The sequence below is a fragment of the Gymnodraco acuticeps genome, unplaced genomic scaffold, assembly GCF_902827175.1.
Source record: "Gymnodraco acuticeps unplaced genomic scaffold, fGymAcu1.1, whole genome shotgun sequence".
NCBI classification, from domain to species: domain Eukaryota; kingdom Metazoa; phylum Chordata; class Actinopteri; order Perciformes; family Bathydraconidae; genus Gymnodraco; species Gymnodraco acuticeps.
Genome location: NW_022989944.1, coordinates 230,759 through 252,278, shown reverse-complemented (window position 1 = coordinate 252,278; position 21,520 = coordinate 230,759). Strand labels below are relative to the sequence as shown.

The following is a 21,520-nucleotide window of genomic DNA, read 5'->3' as shown; positions in this document are numbered from 1 at the left end:
AGAGAGAACCTTGTACCTCTGCTCACTCCGTCACATAAAACCCACACTTCAGAGCGGGTTGTATTCACGCTTATTACCCGCTCTTCTCTGCATGCACTCAGGTTATAGAGGTAGGTTGTGTTCCAGTTTTAATTGCCCATTCACTAACATCCAACGAGTCTCAGGCCTGCAGGCACTGTGGACCTTCTGCAGGAAAAAACATTCAACACGTCAACATTAAATCCATGTAAGTGTTTGTTGTAAAATGTCTTCATTTAGTTTTGCCATTTCAAGGACAATTCATTTCTTTTTGTGAGAGGGATTGTAAATGGCAACTCATATTTTCTCTTATTTTGGTAAAAGTAGTAAAAGTGCTTTTTCATGCAACATCTCTCTACCTAAATGAGGTGTTTTGTCTTTGTTAGAGTCCACATGTTGTTAAATTCTCATATTTATTCAAGGATTTTTTTAACATATTGACAATGTTTCACAGCCTTGAGATGTTCCCTGGCATTAAACTATATTAAATTATTCCTATTTTTATCATGATTTTAAAGTTCAAAAACCTTGTCAATGGTTATAAGACATCAAAAAACCACATGGGCACTGTTTGACTGGTATGCATAGTCATTTTAAAGCATGGAGACATGTCACAGTAGAGACACTAAATACAATATTAAACTGTATTAATATAATAATCCACCTTTAAAGCCAATCCAGTAGCACTATCAATGATTTGTCTTATTTGAAGGCTACATACAGTGTGTACAAAAGGTTGCTTTCATCCTCTACAACCGTGTGCTTGGAGCCTCCTCTGTAGAAGATTGTGTGCCCTTGTCCGTGATGGAGAGAGAGTGTGTGTGTGTCCCAGCAGGCGTTCCTGTTGATTGGATAGGCCTGGCTGGCTGACTTTCTGGTGTATCATCACCCTTTATCTCGCATCTCTTTCGACTTCAGTGTCAACACAAACAGCACAACACACAACAAAACGTGACCGTCTTGCTTCAAATCGCACATGTTTTTAAAAAAAAGGCAAAGTGTAGATACGTACCCTCAAAATGATCCACAGTTAAAGGCTCTGTGATGCAGTTGCTATGGCAACTATGATAGAAATAGACGTGTATCTGCAAGGGAATGAAATGTATTGAACTGTTGTTTGGAAACTGAGAGATTTTATTCTTGTGATTGGCAGGTTAAGTGAGAAATGTGTGTTTTCTTTGTACATTCATGTAGGGTTCTTTGTGTGTGTGTGTGCATGTGTGACACACAGCAGTACATTAAAAGTGGATGGGGGGCATAGGGCACATCATTATGAAGGTGGGGGAGTGTGTGTGTGTGTGTGTGGGGGGGGGGCTGCAGTGCACTCGGCCCTGTGTGAGAGCAGATAAGCTCAGGCGGAGACAACACAGTAAATTAAATGGGGGAAAGGATTCTGTGTGTAGCCCCTCCATTGTTGTTCTGAGTGTGTCAAACATTAACCAAGATATAATGATAATGATTTAAGTGGCTTTTGTTTATGGGAAATCAACAATATAGCTACTCTCCAGCATCAAGAGACCAGAATAAACTGCTTGCAATCTGTTTCTAATGCAGGCGTGCATATTTGCACACATTCTCTGTTATTGACTTATTCATTTTCAGACATAACCCTCTTTTCATTCAGCCCCTGTCTCCTCTCCATATTGCCTTTGTACCCTGGTGCCTTCATTAGTCTACCCTAATTCATTTTCACTGTGGAGATGCAATAAGAACAAAGGAGCTGTGATTAAAAACCATATTGCGCAGGCATGCAAAAATAAAATGTATTAGAAATATTACTATAATGTTATTTTTTGTATGTTGGAAATAAATAAAAAAGCAATAGGGAAAGCTTTAAGGAGAGGGAGGGGATGTGATGGAGAGAGATGAGGGAGGAGGAGGGGGTGCAGGAATATGAGTGTGTATGCATTTTCAAGGCGGTCTTTCTGTTGCAAGAAGAAGAAGAAAAAAACACACAGAACAGGAAAACGAATAGGTCGTAGCTGCTGATGAAGGAATGCAATTCTTGGTGACGGGAAACAGGCGTGTGTATGCGGTATAGAGGAGGCTAGCGAGATGTTTAGTTGGAGATATAGGTGGAATAGGTGAAAGAGGGAGAGAGAGAGAAGAGGGAACAAGAGAGGGGGCGGGGGTGTGTGGACCTCACTGGCTACGGGACCCACAGGCACCCCGATTGTGCTCATCATTTCTGGAGGTGAGGACAAAAGAAAAAAAGGAGCTAATCGGAATAAAAAGGGCCGGGGATCCGAGCGTCGTGACGGGGCCCCCCTCCCCGACTCCGGTTGTCTGGACGGGAAAAGGGTGAGGGGAAAGCGGCGGAGAGAGTCGACTCAACACCGGGGTTTCCTGCCACAGATTGTCACAAAACGAGGGGCCTTGTATTGCTACGTTTTCAGGTATGCTTTACGTTAGCTAGCATCTCCGTAGCTACCACATTAGCTCTGTTTATGCAGGGAAAATGTCACGCTGTGTGGAGATCATTTTCTGATGCAGTGCTTTCACTATGTACGCATTTATTCACAGTTTTGTTGTGTCTGCACAGGGGGGAACATCTGCACCTAATCACCTCTCTTGTCTAGCTTTAGCCTGCTCCTGTTTAATAACGTAATAAAGGCAAATTAGCTTGGATGCTAACTAGTGGTTGTAGCTTAGCTTAGCTTAGCTACCCGGCTGCAACGCACATTCTATTTGAATTATGTGAGGTATTTTGGCTAAAGCTAAAGAGCTACAAAGCTAATTGTAATGCGTATACCTTGCTATTGGCTAATGTTTCTACTGTGCTGGATTGATGAGACGCAACACCATCAGAATAAAACAGAGCTGGAGTTTTATCTGCATTAACATTGCGTATGTCAATCAGTGATGGATAGTAACTGAGTACATTTACTTGAGTACCATTTTGAGGTACTTGTACTTTACCTGAGTATTCTCAGTTAATGCTACTTTTATATACTTCTACTCCACTACATTTTTTAGGCAAATGTTGTACTTTTTACTCCACTACATTTACTACATCACTCACAGTTACCAGTTGCTTTGTACATGTAACAGACATGATATACAGTGGTAGGAGTACTCACTCAGATCGTGTACTTAAGTAAAAGTAGAAGTACCAGAGTGTAGGAATACTCTGTTACAAGTAAAAGTCCTGCTTTCAAAATGTTACTCAAGTAAAAGTCCTAAAGTATTCGCATCTAAATATACTTAAAGTACCAAAAGTAAAAGTAGTCATTGTGCAGATTGGTCCATTTCAGAATAATATGATATGTTTTGTAATTATTGATGCATTAAAGTGTTATTAAAGGTGCAGCTAGTTATAATGACTGCGGGGTAGCTTGTGAATTTGCTCCAGTTGTAACTAAAGTCTGATTTAAGTGTTGATTACATTTCACATCATTTAAACTAAATCGACAAGAGTAAAGTAGGACTACAAGTCCCTAATAATTATACCTAAGTAAAGTACTTGAGTAAATCTACTTTTACTTAATTAATATTTTGAAATCGGGACTTTTACTTGTAATGGAGTATTTTCTTACCATAGTATTTGTACTTTTACTTAAGTAAAGGATCTAAGTACTTTGTTGCTAGTGTGCTGTGTTGATGAGCCGCGACACCATCAGAATATAACAGAGCTGGAGTTGTATCTGCATTAACATTGCGTATGTCAATTAGGCAGCTATGTAATTGATTGACTTGCTGACCGACTGCAATGAGAATTTGTTGTATTGTTATTAGTATTATCTATTCTGTTACGCACAGTGAGCTGCTTTGATTTAATTAGTAACCAAGGCAGGAGCTGATCGTTTTTCTAACTGTTTTCTAATAATACATGGCTTCACCCACTACCTTAACCTTTAATAGTGTCACTCAATCTTTATTAGAATTGCAAGCATCAAATTGAACTCAAATACAAGGTATGACCAAATATAAGTAATCTTCCTTTTTCTGTTTTTTCCCATGCTCCTTCAACTGCTCATTGCTTACTCTGTTTAAAAAAAGAGATACATTACATTAATGAATAACAGCAGTTACCCTTAGACTTATATCTGTAATCATAAACAATGATGCCTTGTTATTGTGTTGCTCAGTGTAAGGCGACACTACAATAACAAAAGTCACCTAAAGTTGCCATTAACCATTTTACTGCGGGACAATAGAGGCTTGTGTCACACGAGGCAATTATGGGGCTGACCTCATAAAGGTGGCGTCATGCCTTTTTTAAATTATCCCCCATAATCGTTAAAGACCATTAAAACACGTTAAAAAAAACACTAACATTAATCGTTTAAAGTGTTGTTTTGTAGTGGTAGGAAAGTACTGCTTCTGTTTTGGCACCACAGCCTTGTTTGTTTATGTGAGGTAGTGTTTGTGACCTTGTCTATGTTACTTTGTTGACTAAATTGCATGCTGCCCCTCAACCCATTTTCTATTCTCTAACCCTGTTTGTTATCAATCAGAAGAGGCAGCATTGTTAACGATCCAAACCATATTAAAAGTGTTATTTCCAGTGTGTTTTACAACAACAATAGTGTTGATATAAAGCCAACAAGGCAATCTTGTTAAAACTATTGGTGGTGATGAATATATTTGTGATGCATATGTGTGACTTCAGTGGTTAAAATGAGCCCACATGGGAAATAATGATGTAACCTCTAATATTTGATACAGTTTTTGGAGTGCAAATGCTCAAAACTAATTAAATGTATTAAGATTATAGTCGCATTAATAAATATGTCATACGTCATCACTGAATTGTTGAATTAAAAGACACTGTCAAACAGCTTTAAAGGTGGGGTAGGTAAGTTTGAGAAACCGGCTCGAGATACACTTGTTGTTATATTCCATGGAATGCTCTTAACATCCCGATAGCAATGAATATATGAAGTGCTTTGACAATAAATACATCAAAAAATCTCATCAGTGGAAGCCGTGGCGCTGTAAAAAGCACGACCAATCATCTGAGCCGGCCCGGCTAAAGTAACTGGATGGCCTACCTGCCTGTCAGCCTTCCATCTGTGCACAATCTTATCTCGTGCCCTCATTGGTCATGTGCGCGTTCGTGTGTGTTGGAGGAGGGGCTCTGTAAGGAAGTGCCAGATTTCTTCCGGTTGTGTATTTTCAAATTCTAGCGCACTCGAGCTGGTTTCTCCAAAAGTACCTACCCCACCTTTAACTATCAAAAAGCGTTTTAGTGTTATTATGACTGCAGTTAATTTCTCTTTATAACTATTTACTACTAACACAAGTTACAGTAAGGTTGAGTATTATTGCGTGTTTACTATTTTTGATGAATTCCTTTGTTTTCATGCAGGATTATGAAGGCTTCTGGTCAGCAGCTCCCGGTGAAACCGAACTTCTCTGCATGGGAATACTGAAGAGAGAACAGAAAAACTGGAGCTTGAATTGACTGAACCTGAAGTGGAATAAATGGATTATCCTCCTTTTGGAAAATTGTTGCCTTGGAACTAGGTAGAGTTGAATAATGGTTGACAGAAAGAAACAAAGGTAAGGCAGTTACATGCTGAAGATACAGGAGAGAACCAAGAAGAATCTGAATCAAGGAAAGAACAAATACTAAATAGGGACCAAAGACTTAAAAAAAAAACTGTATTCGAAGGGAATGACCAAGACAAAGAACATCGCAAATAGTATTACACTCCAAGAGCCGATGAGAATATCGATGGAGTGTTTGCCTCTGAGAGTGTTTAATGAGGGTCTGTATTCAGACCTCCTGATTCGTGCAGTTTTGGTCTCACGCAGGTGTGAGGCAGATCGTGGCAAACATATTGATGAACTGAAGGATTGTTGTGACAGAAAACATTCTCAATGGTTTTATTGAGTTTTTTTTTTCAATTTTGCACAAGTTGCTTTTGGACCACGACACAATTCAATCCTTAAAATAGCTCTGTTTGCTTGAGCTGCTCGAATAAAGTTGAGCATATACATGTAAAGACATTTGAACATATCACATGGTGGTGTGTCATGTGTTCATGATATTATTGCCTGCTCAGTGCCAAACGCTTCAGCTCCAGTTAAAATCTTATTCTGCAGTAGAAGCCCGCTTCACTACATATCTTTTCCCTTTTTTTTAAGTCCCATTTTTTAAGACCTAGCTGTTTTAAAAAAAAAGTGAACTCAACCATAACATTTTCACATTGAAGAAGACTTTTACCATTTGGCCTTTTCACATATTGACAAAATCAACCCGACCAACTTTCTGCTACAAGAAAGGGAAAATCTGCGATATATATTTTCCTCAGCTTGAACTCTTTGCTTGTTCAAAGCATTTCCTTGTTTTACTGCCAGGCCATAGACTCTCTCTTTGTCATTTATGGTCACTGCCTTCAGAAGCATTCCCTGGTATAGACACTGACCGATATTTCCATTTCTAATCCAAACAAAACAATGCAGAATTTTTCTAACAGCCCGGCTCCCCCCTCTGTCCCCTCGGGGTTCAGTGGGAGGGGTGCAGGGGGAACTCCCTATCCCCCTCAGCCAGCAGACCCCCAGATCTCCCCCAGGATGACGGATGATTACGCGGGGATGCAACAGCAGAGCCTGCACAGAGGCCATCACCACCCCAGCCAGGCTAGCCACATGCTAGCTTACAGTGCTAGAAGCAGAGGGGCTGTCGAGGCGCCGCCACCACAGGGTAGCATTCACAACACTAACAACCCTTACAGGAAGGAGGCCATGGATTATTATTTTGCAATGGGTGGAAAGGACAGGCACCGAAGAGGGGGGATGGCTTATGGGGCAGGATTTGGATATCCTAATATCGATGGACATATACCTCACCAGTACCGACATGCTGGGTCTGGCTCTGCAGCAGTGTCTGGGCTGATGTCACCGTACCCAGTAGATTATGGATCCAGTGCTGGTCCTGGTGGAGGTGCTGGTGCCGGAGCATTTTCTCCCTCTCATCAGTATAATATGAGTCAGAACGCTGCAATGCAGGCAGTGCCCGGATCTCAGATGCAGCAACGCCAACTTGGACAAACCTTCCCGACTGTCCACCACGGGCAGCAGCAGCAGCAGCATCGGAGCTACCCCCACTCCGGGCACAGGATGACCCCCCAGTACCCACACTACTCTCCACAGGGTGGGTTATCCACAGCAGCGTCGTCAGGAATGTACAGCCCGCCTCCGCAGAGGTATCTCGACGGGGCTGCAAGTGCCGGGTTCGATCCCAAAGTCAACAGTTCGCCTGGCCTCAACGCCAATTCAAACTCAATCTCCGGGGCAGTTGCTGCTAACAACGTGGGGCAGATGGAGAGCATTCAACAGAGTTACCATGCTGCGAATTATCCCGGATATTCCCCACAGACACTTTCACTTCACAAGCAAGCCACACTACAGCACCGCAACTCACAGCACAATTTAGGAGTAGGTTATGACAACTCGCTCAAGATGCAGCACCAGGGCCCGTCTCCAGGCTCTGTTTACGCTAAACATCATCATGCCTCCAATCCCAGTATACCTCAAGCAGCATCTCAAGAAATAGCCAAATCCCCAATGCATCCCAATGCTCAACAAACCCAAATTAACCAAAACTTCAGCCCAATTTCGAACCCGTCACCAGCTGCCTCTGCAGTACATTCCCCCAGTTGTAGCTCCTCTCCTTCCCCTTTGATGGGTGTCTCAGATGTTCATGGCCACCCCTCAGGTCACGGCCCTTCGCATCCTCCTACATCAAACCCCCGTAGCAGCCATGGTCATGGTAGATTACTGCAGACCATGCCACAGTTGAGTCCCACGCCCAACTCCAACAGCAGCATCAGTAGTTGTGGTAGCAGTGGCAGTCATAAAGCTCACAGTTTGAGTGTTGGAGGGAGTAGCCTTCCTCCAACAGGCCGCAACAAATTAGGTCTCGGCCCAGGAATGGGATCTCGAGAGGAGGGCGCCTCTATTTATTCATCCTCCCCACTTGACAAACTGCAGGATTCTGCCCTGAATAGTCTTAATGCCTTGAGTTCACAAGTAGCCAATTTACCAAACACAGTTCAGCACATGCTCCTCACCGACTCAATGCTTTCGCAGAAGAAGGGGAAAGACACCGGGCATATTCAACAGGCACCATCGCAACCGAGGAGTCGAAATGCAAGCGCAGCCTCGAGCACGAGCACGGTTAAAGATGGAAGTGCGCTGGGGATCGGGGATGGTGTCGGCTTAGATGCTGGTGCTGATGAAGACTCCTCATTGATGTCGGCTGGAGGCTCGACTCGGACCAAGGTGGAGCGTGAGGAGCAGTTTTCTGAGGGGGAACATGGAAGAATAAGGCAGATGAGCGGCGCAAGCAGTGGATCTGAACCCACTGGTTATCGACCTCCCTCACAGAGTCATACTGGGCAAGCATCAGCTGTAAAAACCTCAGATTTGCGGTCAAAAGAACCAAATGTGTCTAAAACAAAAGCAAATGAAGCTCCTTCTTCATTAGCATCTCCCTCCTTTGGATGTCAGTCATCAGAGACCGGCCACACTTCACGTTCAACACCTCAAGTTTCCCCACCCCCCTCCTCTAATATTCCTCCCCAGCAGCCAAATAGTGTCTCAGAGCCTGGTCTAAGATATAATGACCACAGAGGTGGCCATAGGAAGACACCAGAGATAAATAATGAAGTCATCAAAAATGAAAGTGAAGTTGAAAAAACAGGAAGGGGCAGAAGCCAAAGGCAGCGAGATGGAGGAGTCAATCCACAAAACTGTCAGGACAAAGAAGAGAGTTTGCACACTGCATCCAGATTACACAATAATGAGAGGGGAGAAAAGCTCCAGTCGGAGGAACAGCAGAGTGTTGGTGTGATTGTTTCAGCGCGGTCCGAGGGAAGTCAAGCTGAAAAAAGCAAGGACAACTGTTTAGAAGAAAAACCGTGTAAAAGAGAAAGCAGTCACAACGGGGAGGAAGGTGTGGATCTGAGTTTATATTCCCAGAAATCTAATTTTGGACGGCCTCAAAACCCTCCCCAATCTGGACCGAATAAATACGGCTATCCAGAATCAACATATGGCTCCGATTTATCAATGAAAAACAGAGGGCGGGCTGGCCCAGCAGAATCAAATTCCAGATATTTAGGGTACCAGCAATCACAAGCTGGTTATGGCTCTAAAGATGCTGGTCCTGCAGCAGAGGCTTTGGTAAAGAGAGGACAAGGAGCTAAAGGTCACGAAGATAATTCCCAGCCATTTCCAAGCCTCTTACAAGAGGTTCTTCAAGGCTACAATTTAGATAGACGTTATGGCAGACCAGAGCAGGCATTTCCTGCCCATCTCCAAGCTCAACAACAGTTTCAAAGCAGAAACCCGTATGGAGAAGCTGAAGCTTTGGGTCACTCTGGACAAATGGGGAGTTCTGGAAAGCCCCCACATGCAAACCAGAGGCATGGGAATGAGCCAGAATTTTCCACAGCTGCTCATTTGTCAGTGAAGTCAGAAGTGGCTATTACTAAGATATCGCAAAATGCTCAGAAATCTGAAGTGGGTGGGTCCCAGAGCCATTTAACACAGGCTGCAGAGTCTGAGCAGCCCCCGACAAAACACATCAACTTAGCAGACTATTCTCTCCCACAGAGAAAAGCCTTATCTAACGTTTCCACGCCGTCCTCCGCTGTGCAGGAACTCCTTTTGCAAGAGCCAGAGCCGCTAACAGGCAACATTGGTCAAGCTGAGTCTCAGAAATCATCCATATTAGCCCCATCAGAGCGGCGCTCCGTCATTTGTGATGTGTCGCCAAACAGACGCAGTACACCAGAGAGGGAAATTGAAAGGGAAAGAGAGAAAAGTCAGAGTGTGATTCAACAGCCATTTTCCTCCCCAGCAGCAGCCAATGATCTGAGCAGAAAAGATATTGGGGAGAAACAAGTGGTCAAAATGGAAACGGTATCGAAAGAAAGTGATCATCATGGTGGAGCTAATGAGGCTGATCTAGAGTATCATTCCAAGTCCGTTCATTCATCTGTTGTAATGAATGCTGACCCCTATAGGCGAGGCAATGTTGATATAACACCCTTGTCTTCTCATCCGTCGAACACTAACCCTTTATCTTCACCCCCGAGGCATCAGTCCTATCTTCACGGTGTCGATTTATCAACTGGCAGCGGTGGCAGTTTTTCCGGATATCGATTTGGAGACGCAAGAGAAGGGAATATGATGCCACGCAGTAACCCCCATTTTCCTTCCCACCATCCATACCACAATTTATCCCCTCAATCTGCAAATAAGATTCAAATGTATCCCCACCCCCGCGGCCCCCCTCATCACCCCCACGACATGAATGACTGGGTAAAAGCGATGAACAGGCCGTCAAAGGAGATGATGATGCAGCCCGGTTTGTCTCCAGGAAGACATAAGGGCGGCCAATCAGAACAGAGGCAGAGAATCTTACAAAGTGAAATGCCGGGTGAACAACTTGGGAGCAAAACTTCTCTCCGTCAACAGAGCGCTTTCTTTGATTTGAAAATGTGGGAGTCGACACACTCTGGAAGAGAAGGCGCTAGAATAAAGGAGGGAGATTCCTTTTACAGAACACAGCCTCCCCCCCTTCCTCCTCCTGTAGCTTCACACATCCCTGTTCCTCCCCAAAATGCAGCTGAACCTGAGTTTCCCAAACATCCCCTCCCACCTCCTCCCACTAAGCCTCCTGCAGAATTGAACTCCACTCCACAGCGTCCGACTAAAGCTGGCAGTTCTGGAGACACAAATGCGCTGATGTTGCGAAGACGAGTTCGTTCTTTTATCTCCCCTATTCCCGCCAAAAGGCAACTCCAGGAAGCCTCCCAGCAAAGGGCTGCCACAAATTCTCACCACTCCCCCGGGGCTCAGTCTGAGTCAAGCCATCACAATGAAGACGACTCATCCAGTTCAGATATCCCATGTCCCAGGCTTTCTTCCCCTTTGTCTGGAGAAAACACATATTCACAACCTTTATCTCCAACGAGTGGAAACACCAAGGCTTTGACCCACAGGAAAGGACGAGGTTTGAAGCTGGAGGCGATAGTGCAGAAAATCACACCAAATATTAGAAAGCCGGCAGGCCACGTTGATGACGAGTCAAATCATTACCCAGGTTTCCCTCACTCCGAAATACCTTCGTATAATGACTCGCAGGACCAAGATTTGACACATTTCCCCAGGGTTTCCGCTGGCGATGATAGTTACATGGATGAAAGTCACTCATTAAATGATATGATTCCCTTCAGAGGGATTGATGAGGCTGGTCCTTTACCTCCGACTGCCTACCCATGTGACCCCCATCACACGTCCCAAACCATAAAACAAGACTTTGACTTTGGATTAGGATCCGCCGTGGCGTCAGGGTCTGGCGACAAGGAGGATTTTGCTTTGCTCGGACCTTTACCCCCTCCTCCGCCTCTTCTTCGCCCAGTCCAGGATTCCCCCCCTCCGTCTTCATCCGCTCTGTCAGACATTCAACATTTCACCAACACTTACCAGCAGCTTGAAACCAGAAGAGGAGAGCAGTCTGCTGATAACCTCTTGCGACAGAAACTTCAAGAATCTGGCATTGGGTTTGACGATTATCCCAGGAGCGATTACTACGGATCCACCTCTCCCCACCATGGCCAAGGACACATGAATAGGCATCAGGTGTCCTCTTCTAGGTCTAGTATGTCGCCACAAGACTCTAAGCACTCGGACAGTTCTGTGCCCAAAGGCTATTTCCCATCTGGCAAGAAGAAGGGCAGGCCCGTGGGGAGTGTGAATAAACAAAAACGAGCCCAGGGTCAAGGCCAATCACCAGTGCAAAGCCAGCCCCAAACCCAGGGTCAAAGCACTTCTCCAAGTGCTACTCTGGCCACTCCAACTACAACTCCAGCTACATCACCACCACATGGTCAGACCACCTGCAGCTCACCCCCATCTCCTGAAGATCCCCTTCTTGCAGACGATGATACTGCTCCCCCGCTGACCCCGCCGGTTTTAACCCAGATAGTGAAAGTGGATGTAGAGAGCGAGGAAACGCAGCCGGTGGTCGAGGTCAAACCTGTACGCCAGCGACGAAGAGGCGTGAAAAATGAAGACGGGTCGCTGGAAGCAAGAGGTCGACAGAGGAGGAGGAGGAGGGTGGCGGCACCAACGGCAGCATCGAGGGCTAAAGAAGACCCAGATACACCTTCAGGGGGAGGAGGGAGCCCCAACACAAGTGGAGATTCAAATAGAAAGGGCCCGTTTATCCCACACATACATGTGGAGAACAAAGTACCAGAGATTGGGGCAGTGTGCACCATTGTAAACGGCGAGGAAGAGAAAATGAAAGCCGGGGGGAAAGCGAGCGGGAGTGGAATTGATTGTCTACTGACCCCCGCTCTTCCTCCCAGTCGTCTAAGAGAGACAAAGAAGCAGAGGAAAGGGATTCAGACGATGAGGAAACTACACTTCAGTCGGGAAAAGCTCTCCCTTCGTCCGACCATGTTGTTTCAGGCCCGGTGATCACAGAGACCAATCACTCGGGCCGCCTGCTCTGCTGCCTGTGTCAAAAATGGGCAAATTACAAACACCTCGGTGATCTCTACGGACCTTTCTATCCGGCTGAATACGCCGCAAGACTCTCCAAGAACCAGCCTCAACTCCGACAATGTCAAGCGGCCACGGGTGCAAACAAAACGGGACCAAACTTGGACATGGACTCAAATTCTTCGAACATAATTCAAGAAATGCAAACACAAGAGGCTCAGTTCACCAAGCCCCCAGCTGAGAGCCACTACAACATCAACCTAGAGTCAAACCCAATACCTCTCATTAAAACAGTCAGAACTGCCCCGCCAAGAGAGGAAATGATGATGCACATGACTGGCCAGTTCAATACCACCCCTTCCTCTTCCTCCTGTTCCTTCTCCTCCACTTCCTCCTACATCAGTAAAACAACATCTCTAACATGGGACATGAATCTAGACATCCGGCCTATCCCTACACTTAAGAGAGAGCCAGACTTCGAGATGGACCAACAGCAACAACCACAGCCACCGCAAATCCAGCAACAACAGCCGATGGACGACGCTCAACAGCGACCTCAACACAGAAAGCTGACCTCGCATCCTCGCTTTAAAAGGAGGCACAAATCCAGTGAGGATTCCCCCAGAATGGTGCCATCCAACAGCAAGGCGTCCCTTCCTTTCCAGCCTCCTCCCCCAGCTTTGGATTCTTTAGGGCCCTTGGCACAACTGGCCCAGCTGCCTCAGATGCCCATGGACCCCGAGGAGCTGTGGGTGCACGAGGGATGCATCGTGTGGACCAGTGGAGTGTATCTTGTCAATGGGAGACTGTACGGCCTGCAGGAGGCACTAGATGGTGCCAGAGAAACAGTGAGTGGCCTCTGCATCTGTTTTCATTTTGGGGATATTTTTTAAAGATAAGATAAGACTTTATTTATCCCGAAGGAAATCGTTGTGCCAGAGTTACAAAAATACAATAAACACAGCAGCATAATAGTAAAACTGTCCACTAACAGTGCAGTAAAAAGAACAATTAAATATCTACAGGACACATAGACGGTCACATCATTAATGTAAATAAAAGACACAACAAATGCTCAGCTATATATTGTTTTTGGTATAATTGATTAAGTTATTACAGCACAGGTGAAGAAAAGGACAGCTTCATATATATATATATATACACAGAAAAGACCATTTCTCAAAGTAAGACTAAGGCAAAACAAAACAGGGGAACGGAAGAAAATGAATAATACAACATGGTATCGGACTTATGGGTGTGTAGTTATAGGGTGTGTGTTTTTGTGGGGTTAGACCAAGGGTGTCAAACTCAATTTCATCACGGCCACATCAGCATTATGGTTGCACTCAAAGGGCCAGTTGTAACTTTAACACTATATAAAAATACATATACAAATATTTTATATATATATATAAAATATTTGTATTATAAGAAATGTTTTTCTCTGCATTGGATTATTATGGGATAGGGTAATAACTTCATAATTAACTACGTCTGAAAGCAGAAGTCTAGGGCAAATAATTGCAAGTCTCTTCAGTGAGAATGTCACAAAATGATTTAAAAAGAAAAGCCAAATTCTGAGAAAAAAAAGTGACATTTTGAGAAAGAAAGTAAAATTTAGGAAAGCAAATCTAATTCTGAGAAAAAGACAAATTCTTAAGAAAAAAAAAATATTTTGAAGAAAAAAAGTCAAATTCTGAGAAAAAAAGTCAAATTTGAGATGCATTGTGGGACATGTAGTTTATGGGCAACGTGCTTCTGTATAGTAGCATGTAACCGTATAATAAACATATTATATTCTTTGCAAGCTCTTATGGGGCCGCAGAAAATGAAGTCGCGGGCCGGATTTGGCCCCCGGGCCTTGAGTTTGACACCCCTGGGTTAGACTGTGGGGTAATACAACTACATTTATCTTTAATTCAGATGTTCATATTTTGTTACCCGTTTATGGGTTAAGAAGAGAGTTCTAGAGAAAAAGAGATATGTAAATAATGACATGAATGAATAATAATCATTCCAAATATACAATTTGAATAAGTTCGCACTACTGTGTGTGGATTATACTATCGGTATGGGTTTATTGATTTCTTCTGTCTGTTTCTCTGCTCAGTGCTGCTCGTACTGTGACATGGTCGGATCGACCCTGGGCTGCTACAGTAAAGGCTGCACACTTCGCTACCATTACCTGTGTGCTATTGAAGCAGGTGAGTGGATGCATTCAATAATAGCAAGGAAGGAATACTTCACCTCCAAAATGATTGATTACTTGTTACCTTGAGTTTTTAAAGAATAGGTTGTTTTTCCCGCATGCCCTCACGATGAAAATCCAAAACCCAGAGAAATACATTGAAGTTTGTGTCAAAAAGCAAAACTATACAAAAGTCTCAGATAAATGGGACTTGGGGAAATCCTGCACGATTTGTGTGAGAGTTTGATTACACGTGTTTTGGTATATTATTGCTGTCGACCAGCGTTTCCGCCGTCTTGCCGTAATTTGACGCTCTTATTCAGCTCGGAACGCCCTGAACTCGAGCCGAGGGCGTCCAAAAAATAAATAATTCGGAATAGGATCAAGTTTTTATCGCTTGAAATTACGAAAGGGAAAAAGACAAGGTCATCCCTCTGTTGGAGGGGCAAAGGAGTCTGGTGGGATTATTTTCGCCGCCAGCAAAGCGTGTTACGGAAAGTGTACTGCCAGCGAGCCTTGACGGGGGGTGCTAGTGGAGCACGCGCGTGAACTGCGAGCGCCGGAGCCTCGCAGCGGCGAAACTGAGGCTCCGTGGTAAATTGTGGAGAGCCGAAAGAGCCGGCTATTTTAGTTAGGCTCACTAAAAAGAGCCGGAATTCCCATCACTAATACGTACAGAGATAGTATCTATAACTTAAGGGACTGCTCAATTCAAAATTCAAGTCACATGACACAACGTGGCGTCACCCCCACCCAGCGCTCTCGGAGTGAACGCCCTCTCAACCCTGGTCTGGCGGAAACACTGCTGCCGACATTTACTTCAATTCTTCCTTACTTTTAAATGTTTTTTGATTCTTCATTCCTCGAAGCGGCATGCGAGAAAAACTCAAAATGTCTTCAATAGATCAACACAGGGAGGCTTTGGTAGGCCTATCACCCACCCATTGAACAAATCCACCAAATGTTATGATGATTAGATGAATTCTTGTATCGTACTAATATGTTCTGCTCCCCCTTCCAGATTGTTCTCTGAACGAAGATAACTTCTCACTGCGGTGTCCGAAGCACAAGGTAAAGAAAGAGAGGTTGGTGTTTGCTTTAAGAAACTCGGTGAAAGTCCTCATCACCACCCATTCAGTGTTTTTCACTTCTTCAATCCCTTCCTCTAACCCCAAACTGTTTTCTGTCTGTCTCCTTCACTCAGTTTACTCAGAGCATTCGGCCACCCAAGTCAGTTTACCTGGAGCAGTCAGAGAGAGGCTGAGAGAAACGCAGAAGAAGGAGAGATACAGGAGTCATGGAGCTGTAAGTTTGGACTCTGTTGTGTGTGTGCTTTCTTGCCGGTCAAGTCTCCGGAAATAATTGATTTTACCGGACAAATTACCGGTCATGTTTCAATAATAATAATAAGAATTGTGTAGCAGAGTTTCCGTTAGCAGGTAATTGCCGGACTATGACCGGATATGCTGATGTTTAAAACTCACTTAATGACAGATCGAAAAATTCAGATTCATTTTTCAATAAATGATACGCTTCCACGAACAACAAACACAACGTAATTATTACATTCAAACAAACTACTTGTAGTAGATGAAGTACATTATTCAAAAGTTTACATTAAATTTGAACGATACCACGGGAGAAACGGATTCTCTCTCTCTCTCTCTCTCTCTCTCTCTCTCTCTCTCTCTCTCTCTCTCTCTCTCTCTCTCTCTCTCTCTCTCTCCCTCTCAGGTGCTCAGAGCTGCGTGTCTCCGTCAGACTCAGCAGCTGATCTGATCTCTCTCTCGTGTCCGGTTATACTTCACTCTCGTTTATGTCCATATCGATCAGATCCAGCTCTCCTGATCGGCCTCTATAGAGAGCACCGATCAAACTATTAAGAGTGAATATCGGCCGATAATGACCGGCGGCCGATCGATCGGAGCATCCCTAATTATTACCGGACATTTTGACCGGCCGGTTTTTTATAAATGTTACCAGCTAAAAAACGGTAATTACCGGCTAACGAAAACCCTGCTGTATTTGTCTGTGTAGTACGCTAAGTGATTATTAATCTTACTTACAAAGAAATGTATGGAAAAAGGGCTGCACAATATAAAAAAAACAACTAATTGTCATTATTTTTGACAGATATTTTCAGAACTATATAGCAGGGATTGGTCATTTTTGCCTCCTTTTCATTATCATTTAAAAATATATTTAAAATGATCATATTTTTATTTTATTTGTATTATCCGTACCAAACAAATATGTATTGTTAAGTTTGTAGAACATTATGTGTAGCCTGTGATAGCTCTACAACTCAAAAACTCTTTAATTAAATGTTTTCTTTTACATATGTTCTGCAATTTGACCATTGCACTAGTCAATATTTCGATTTCTGTAAAATGTAGATTAAAGGTAGGGTAGGTAATTCACTTCAGAAACACGTTTTGTTATATTCCATGGAATGCTCTTAACATCCCGATAGCAATGAATACATTAAATGCTTTGACAATAAATACATAACAACATTTCATCTGTGGAAGCCGTGGCGCTGTAAAAAGCACGACCAATCATCTGCCTCGGCCCGGCTAAAGTAACTGGATGGCCTACCTGCCTGTCAGCCTTCCATCTGTGCACAAACTTATCTCGTGCACTCATTGGTCATGTGTGTGTTGGAGGAGGGGCTCTGTGAGGAAGTCTGAAGGAAGGGGCAGATTTTTTCCAGTTGTGTACTTTCAAATTCTAGTGCACTCGATCTGGTTTCTCCATTCTTACCTACCCCACCTTTAACTGTTCATCCTTGAATGGAAATTATTTTCAAAATATGGGCCAGAATGGTGCAGCCATATAACACAATATAGATTGTAAAAAAAACACCTTCCTCTTTTGGTGTTAACATGTAATGAAGCACATTATAGCAACCCAACAGGTTAAATCACCACAAGTACATTTATTTTTCTAGGAAACATAATTTGGTTTCTCATTAACAAACGGTCAGTGAATGGCTACTCATGTGTTGCCTCAGGGCTGATTATACATTTCCTATACAGATAATTTAATTTCACACAGCAGTACAATAGCTACTCTACTCTTTGTTGGCTCGTTCTGAGAAAATAATTATTTCTCACACTCCTCCTCGCCTCACCTTAGTGTCTGAACCGCTGCCTGTCTCTTCCTCCCCCTCACCGCAAGTCCTCATGGAAACCAAAGACAAAACATAACTCTCCTTTTCTGCATCTTTTAGTAAGATTTCCGCCTTAATTCATCACCGTCTGAGCCAATCTTTATCTCTTTTAAAATGGGTTCGAAAATTTGCTTTTACAAATCGAAATCCATTGGATTGAGAAAAAGTAGCAAGATTTGATGTGCTTGCCTCAATTTGCACTGACACATTTTAATAATATGTCTGTCAGTGAGTCAGATAATGGAGTAAAAAGGAGTCTGCCAACCTGTTATTATCTGACCACTTCAAAGCCCTTCTGACAGAAGTCTACTTAAGTACAGAAATTGCAAAATGTGTAAAAGCATTGCATTGTAGTGGCTGTTTTATATTACATTGTTCAAAGCCCACTTAGTTTCCAAGGTGAATTCCAGTTTCCCAAGCGTTGAAATAGCTTTAACCTTTGTGTTGTGTTCCTGATTTGACTGTTTATAAAGCATATGTGACCTGCTCCATCGAAATCAGTCACATTGACCGTAGACACATTTTGAGTTGTATACACTGATGGAAAGAGATTCCTAGCTTTCTAATGATATCAGGATTGTTGTTGTACTCCAAATATTAAGCAAAATATATCACATTATATAATGACTGTCACAGAGTCATCGTTTTGAGAAAAAGGCCTTCAAAGTTTCCTCTTCTCTGGAATCCATCGATCTGATTCGTTATTAGCAAATGATCAAAGTACTACGGAGGGAAGATATTTTCATTTGGATTACTGGTCTGGGGGAAGCTTGTGTGTGTGTGTGTGTGTGGCCTAGCATTACTATACTTGTGGGGACCTGAATCTGTTTACACAGTCACGTGTGGGGACTCGCCTCCCTGATGGGGACAAATTGGAGGTCCCCATGAGGGGAATCATTAATTTTAGGGTGAAGGTTAGGTTTAGGTTAAGGGTTAGGTTTAGGCATGTGTTGGTTATGGTTAGGATAAGTCTCCAGGAACTGCATGTAAGTCAATGTAATGTCCACTGAAGTGAAGTGTGTGTGTGTGTGTGTGTGTGTGTGTGTGTGTGTGTGTGTGTGGTGTGTGTGTGTGTGTGTGTGTGTGTGTGTGTGTGTGTGTGTGTGTGTGTGTGTGTGTGTGTGTGTGTGTGTGTGTGTGTGTGTGTGTGTGTGTGTGTGTGTGTGTGTGTGTGTGTGTGTGTGTGTGTGTGTGTGTGTGTGTGTGTGTGTGTGTGTGTGTGTGTGCTTCCCAGGGAAAACAGTCACGAGAAACACCGGCTGCTGTGACGTCAAGTTACTCCGTTCTCCGCTTGTAATTATGCCGAAGCTTCAAAGTTGTATTTATCTTCTGAATTTGCTGAAACAAGTTTAATATTCTGAAAGCCAAGACTTTGTTGAATTGAAATCAGATGAAAACAAACTGTATCGGACCCTGCCGTGTTATCTATGATCACTTGCATAGCCTTCATAATGTCAGCGCTGTGGAACAGCAGAGTGGCGAGGGAGAGCTGTCTTCTTCCCTTTACAAGCTTCAAACATGTATTTATCGTTTGATTTTGGAAATAAAAGTTTCATATTCTGAAAGCCAAGACTTTGTTTATTTAAAATCAAACAAAACACCCGAAAAACTATTTTTTTACGCAAATCCGCGTTTATTTTGAAATGAGCCGTGACTTCCGACTGATTTCGATAGAGCGGGTCATATATAGTACGATTCATCACCAAAGTCTGTCTTATAACTTTTAACCAACTCAATGAACACTTATTGAAAACAACTTTTACTGTTGTCTTTAGAATATATGGTCAATAGATATAATTTACCCAAAATAAACGCAAAGATGATTTTCCCAAATTGACAAGGGAAAACAACAGATGCCATACATTTCAATAAACACCGATAATTCAATAATGGCAATGATCAGCTCAAATAGATAAAATAACCCCTTTTTCTGACATAAAAACTTTTACCAACGGCAAGGTAAATAAAGAACCGATGTAATCACATGTAAGTCATGAAGGTTTATTCAAAGAAATCACAGCTTCCAAATCCACATGTCTCTTGGCGGTCCATTACCGACTTAAAAGACACTATAAAAATGCATATAAGATAAACACAAGTACTATCACACTATCACGATGCAGTCTAAAACGTCTTTGTTCCATGCTTGTAGACTTCCCATTGTCTTACAGGCATAACACCATTTTAAACTCTTGGTCCTGCAAACTAGAGTCTGCTTTACGGCATAAAACGTGTCTGTGAGCCTCTCCGCTCACACAGGGTTCAAATAGGGACGGAAAGAGCAGGTTGGTTGATCACAGGCGTTTATTAGCTCCAAACAAAGTATACACGGGTCTCAAACGTTGCCCGTGTGGGAACCTTCACAGGTCCTTTGGCGACTTTCCAGGATCCCGCCTACTGCAAAAAACAGACCAGAACCAGGTTATGACATGCTTTTATTCCGGCACTGATTACCTGATTCCGATCAGCTCTGTCTGGCGTCCGGCCGAGCCACTCCCTTCACTCCAGCAGCCGGTGCCCTAACCACACCCCGCTGCCACAGTGTCATAAACAATAATAAACATAAACCTTTACACAGTCCAGAAAGATGGCTACTTACAAAACTGTACACAATGATACGCCTAAGGAACAAACTTCCTAAATATCTGAGGTCCGTCCTAATCTTAGTGCATTTCAAGAGGTCATTTAACTATGTTTTATCATTGCACTTCAGCTCTTCTTGCAGCATTATGTGTATTTACAATGTCTATTCTTTTACGAATGTGTATCTCTTAGAAACAGTTCAATTTATTTATGTGTTCAAGTTTCAAGGCTTTTATTGTCATGTGTGCATAGCTACAGTGTAGTTATGACAATGAAAATAAAATAGAATATAATAGAAACAGAATATGTTAGAAACTAGGGATGCTCCGATCGATATCGGCCGATACTCACTCTCTGCCGATCGATCGGTGCTCTCTAAAAACGCCGATCGCGCATGACGTAAAATGTTGACGTAAAATACATGACACTTTTCTCTGCGCTGCAAAACAAGCTCGCCAAAATGGCTTCACCGGTCTGGCAGTATTTTAAGGTGTCCGAAAATGTCAATAAAATAGCGGTATGCAACGTGTGTGAAGCAGAAATCCTGCAGCTCCACCCGCTGTGACGGACCGGTGAGCGGAGCGAAACACACACTAACGCAGCATCCACACAGCGGCGTGCGTTGAAGCTTGCCGGTGGGCGTGTCTGAAACTCGACCAACAACCAATCACATGAATCTCCCGCCCCAGACACACAAGCACGCGTTTTGATTGGCTAGAGCTTTTACTGGCATATGATTTGATAGGCTGACGCTTCCGTCGAAGCTTCAAAAGTAGAACATTGATCTACTTTTGAAGCGAGCAAAGCGAAGCGACGGAACCACAATAGCAGTTCGGCAAAGTCTGACGTCATCCCATTCAAAGTGAAAAGAAGCGTTGAAGCTTCAACGCACGCCGCCGTGTGGACGGGCCGTAAGAGTTAGACCTAACACACTTAGCTATTTTATCTACCTCTGGAACAAGCTAAACTAGTTATATATATATTTATTCTTCAGTGTCGGGTCACTCATTACTGGATCAGTGAGCTGCATGAGATACTGACAGGCTGTCAGGGGAGAGAGAGAGAGAGAGAGAGGGAGAGAGGAGAGAGAG

At 43.4% G+C, this 21,520-nt stretch overlaps 1 protein-coding gene across 1 annotated transcript in view; it reads left to right on the top strand.

The window, feature by feature from the left end:
- Nucleotides 1-1,908: 1,908 nt before the first annotated feature.
- tcf20 (transcription factor 20) overlaps nucleotides 1,909-21,520 on the top strand; it is a 21,660-nt gene continuing 2,048 nt past the window's right edge. Inside the window, 6 exon segments of the mRNA XM_034210220.1 lie at nucleotides 1,909-2,414; nucleotides 5,330-12,337; nucleotides 12,340-13,334; nucleotides 14,597-14,690; nucleotides 15,696-15,759; nucleotides 15,879-15,979. Of these exon segments, the coding sequence (XP_034066111.1) occupies nucleotides 6,424-12,337; nucleotides 12,340-13,334; nucleotides 14,597-14,690; nucleotides 15,696-15,759; nucleotides 15,879-15,979 (7,168 nt within the window). The 5' untranslated portion in view covers nucleotides 1,909-2,414; nucleotides 5,330-6,423.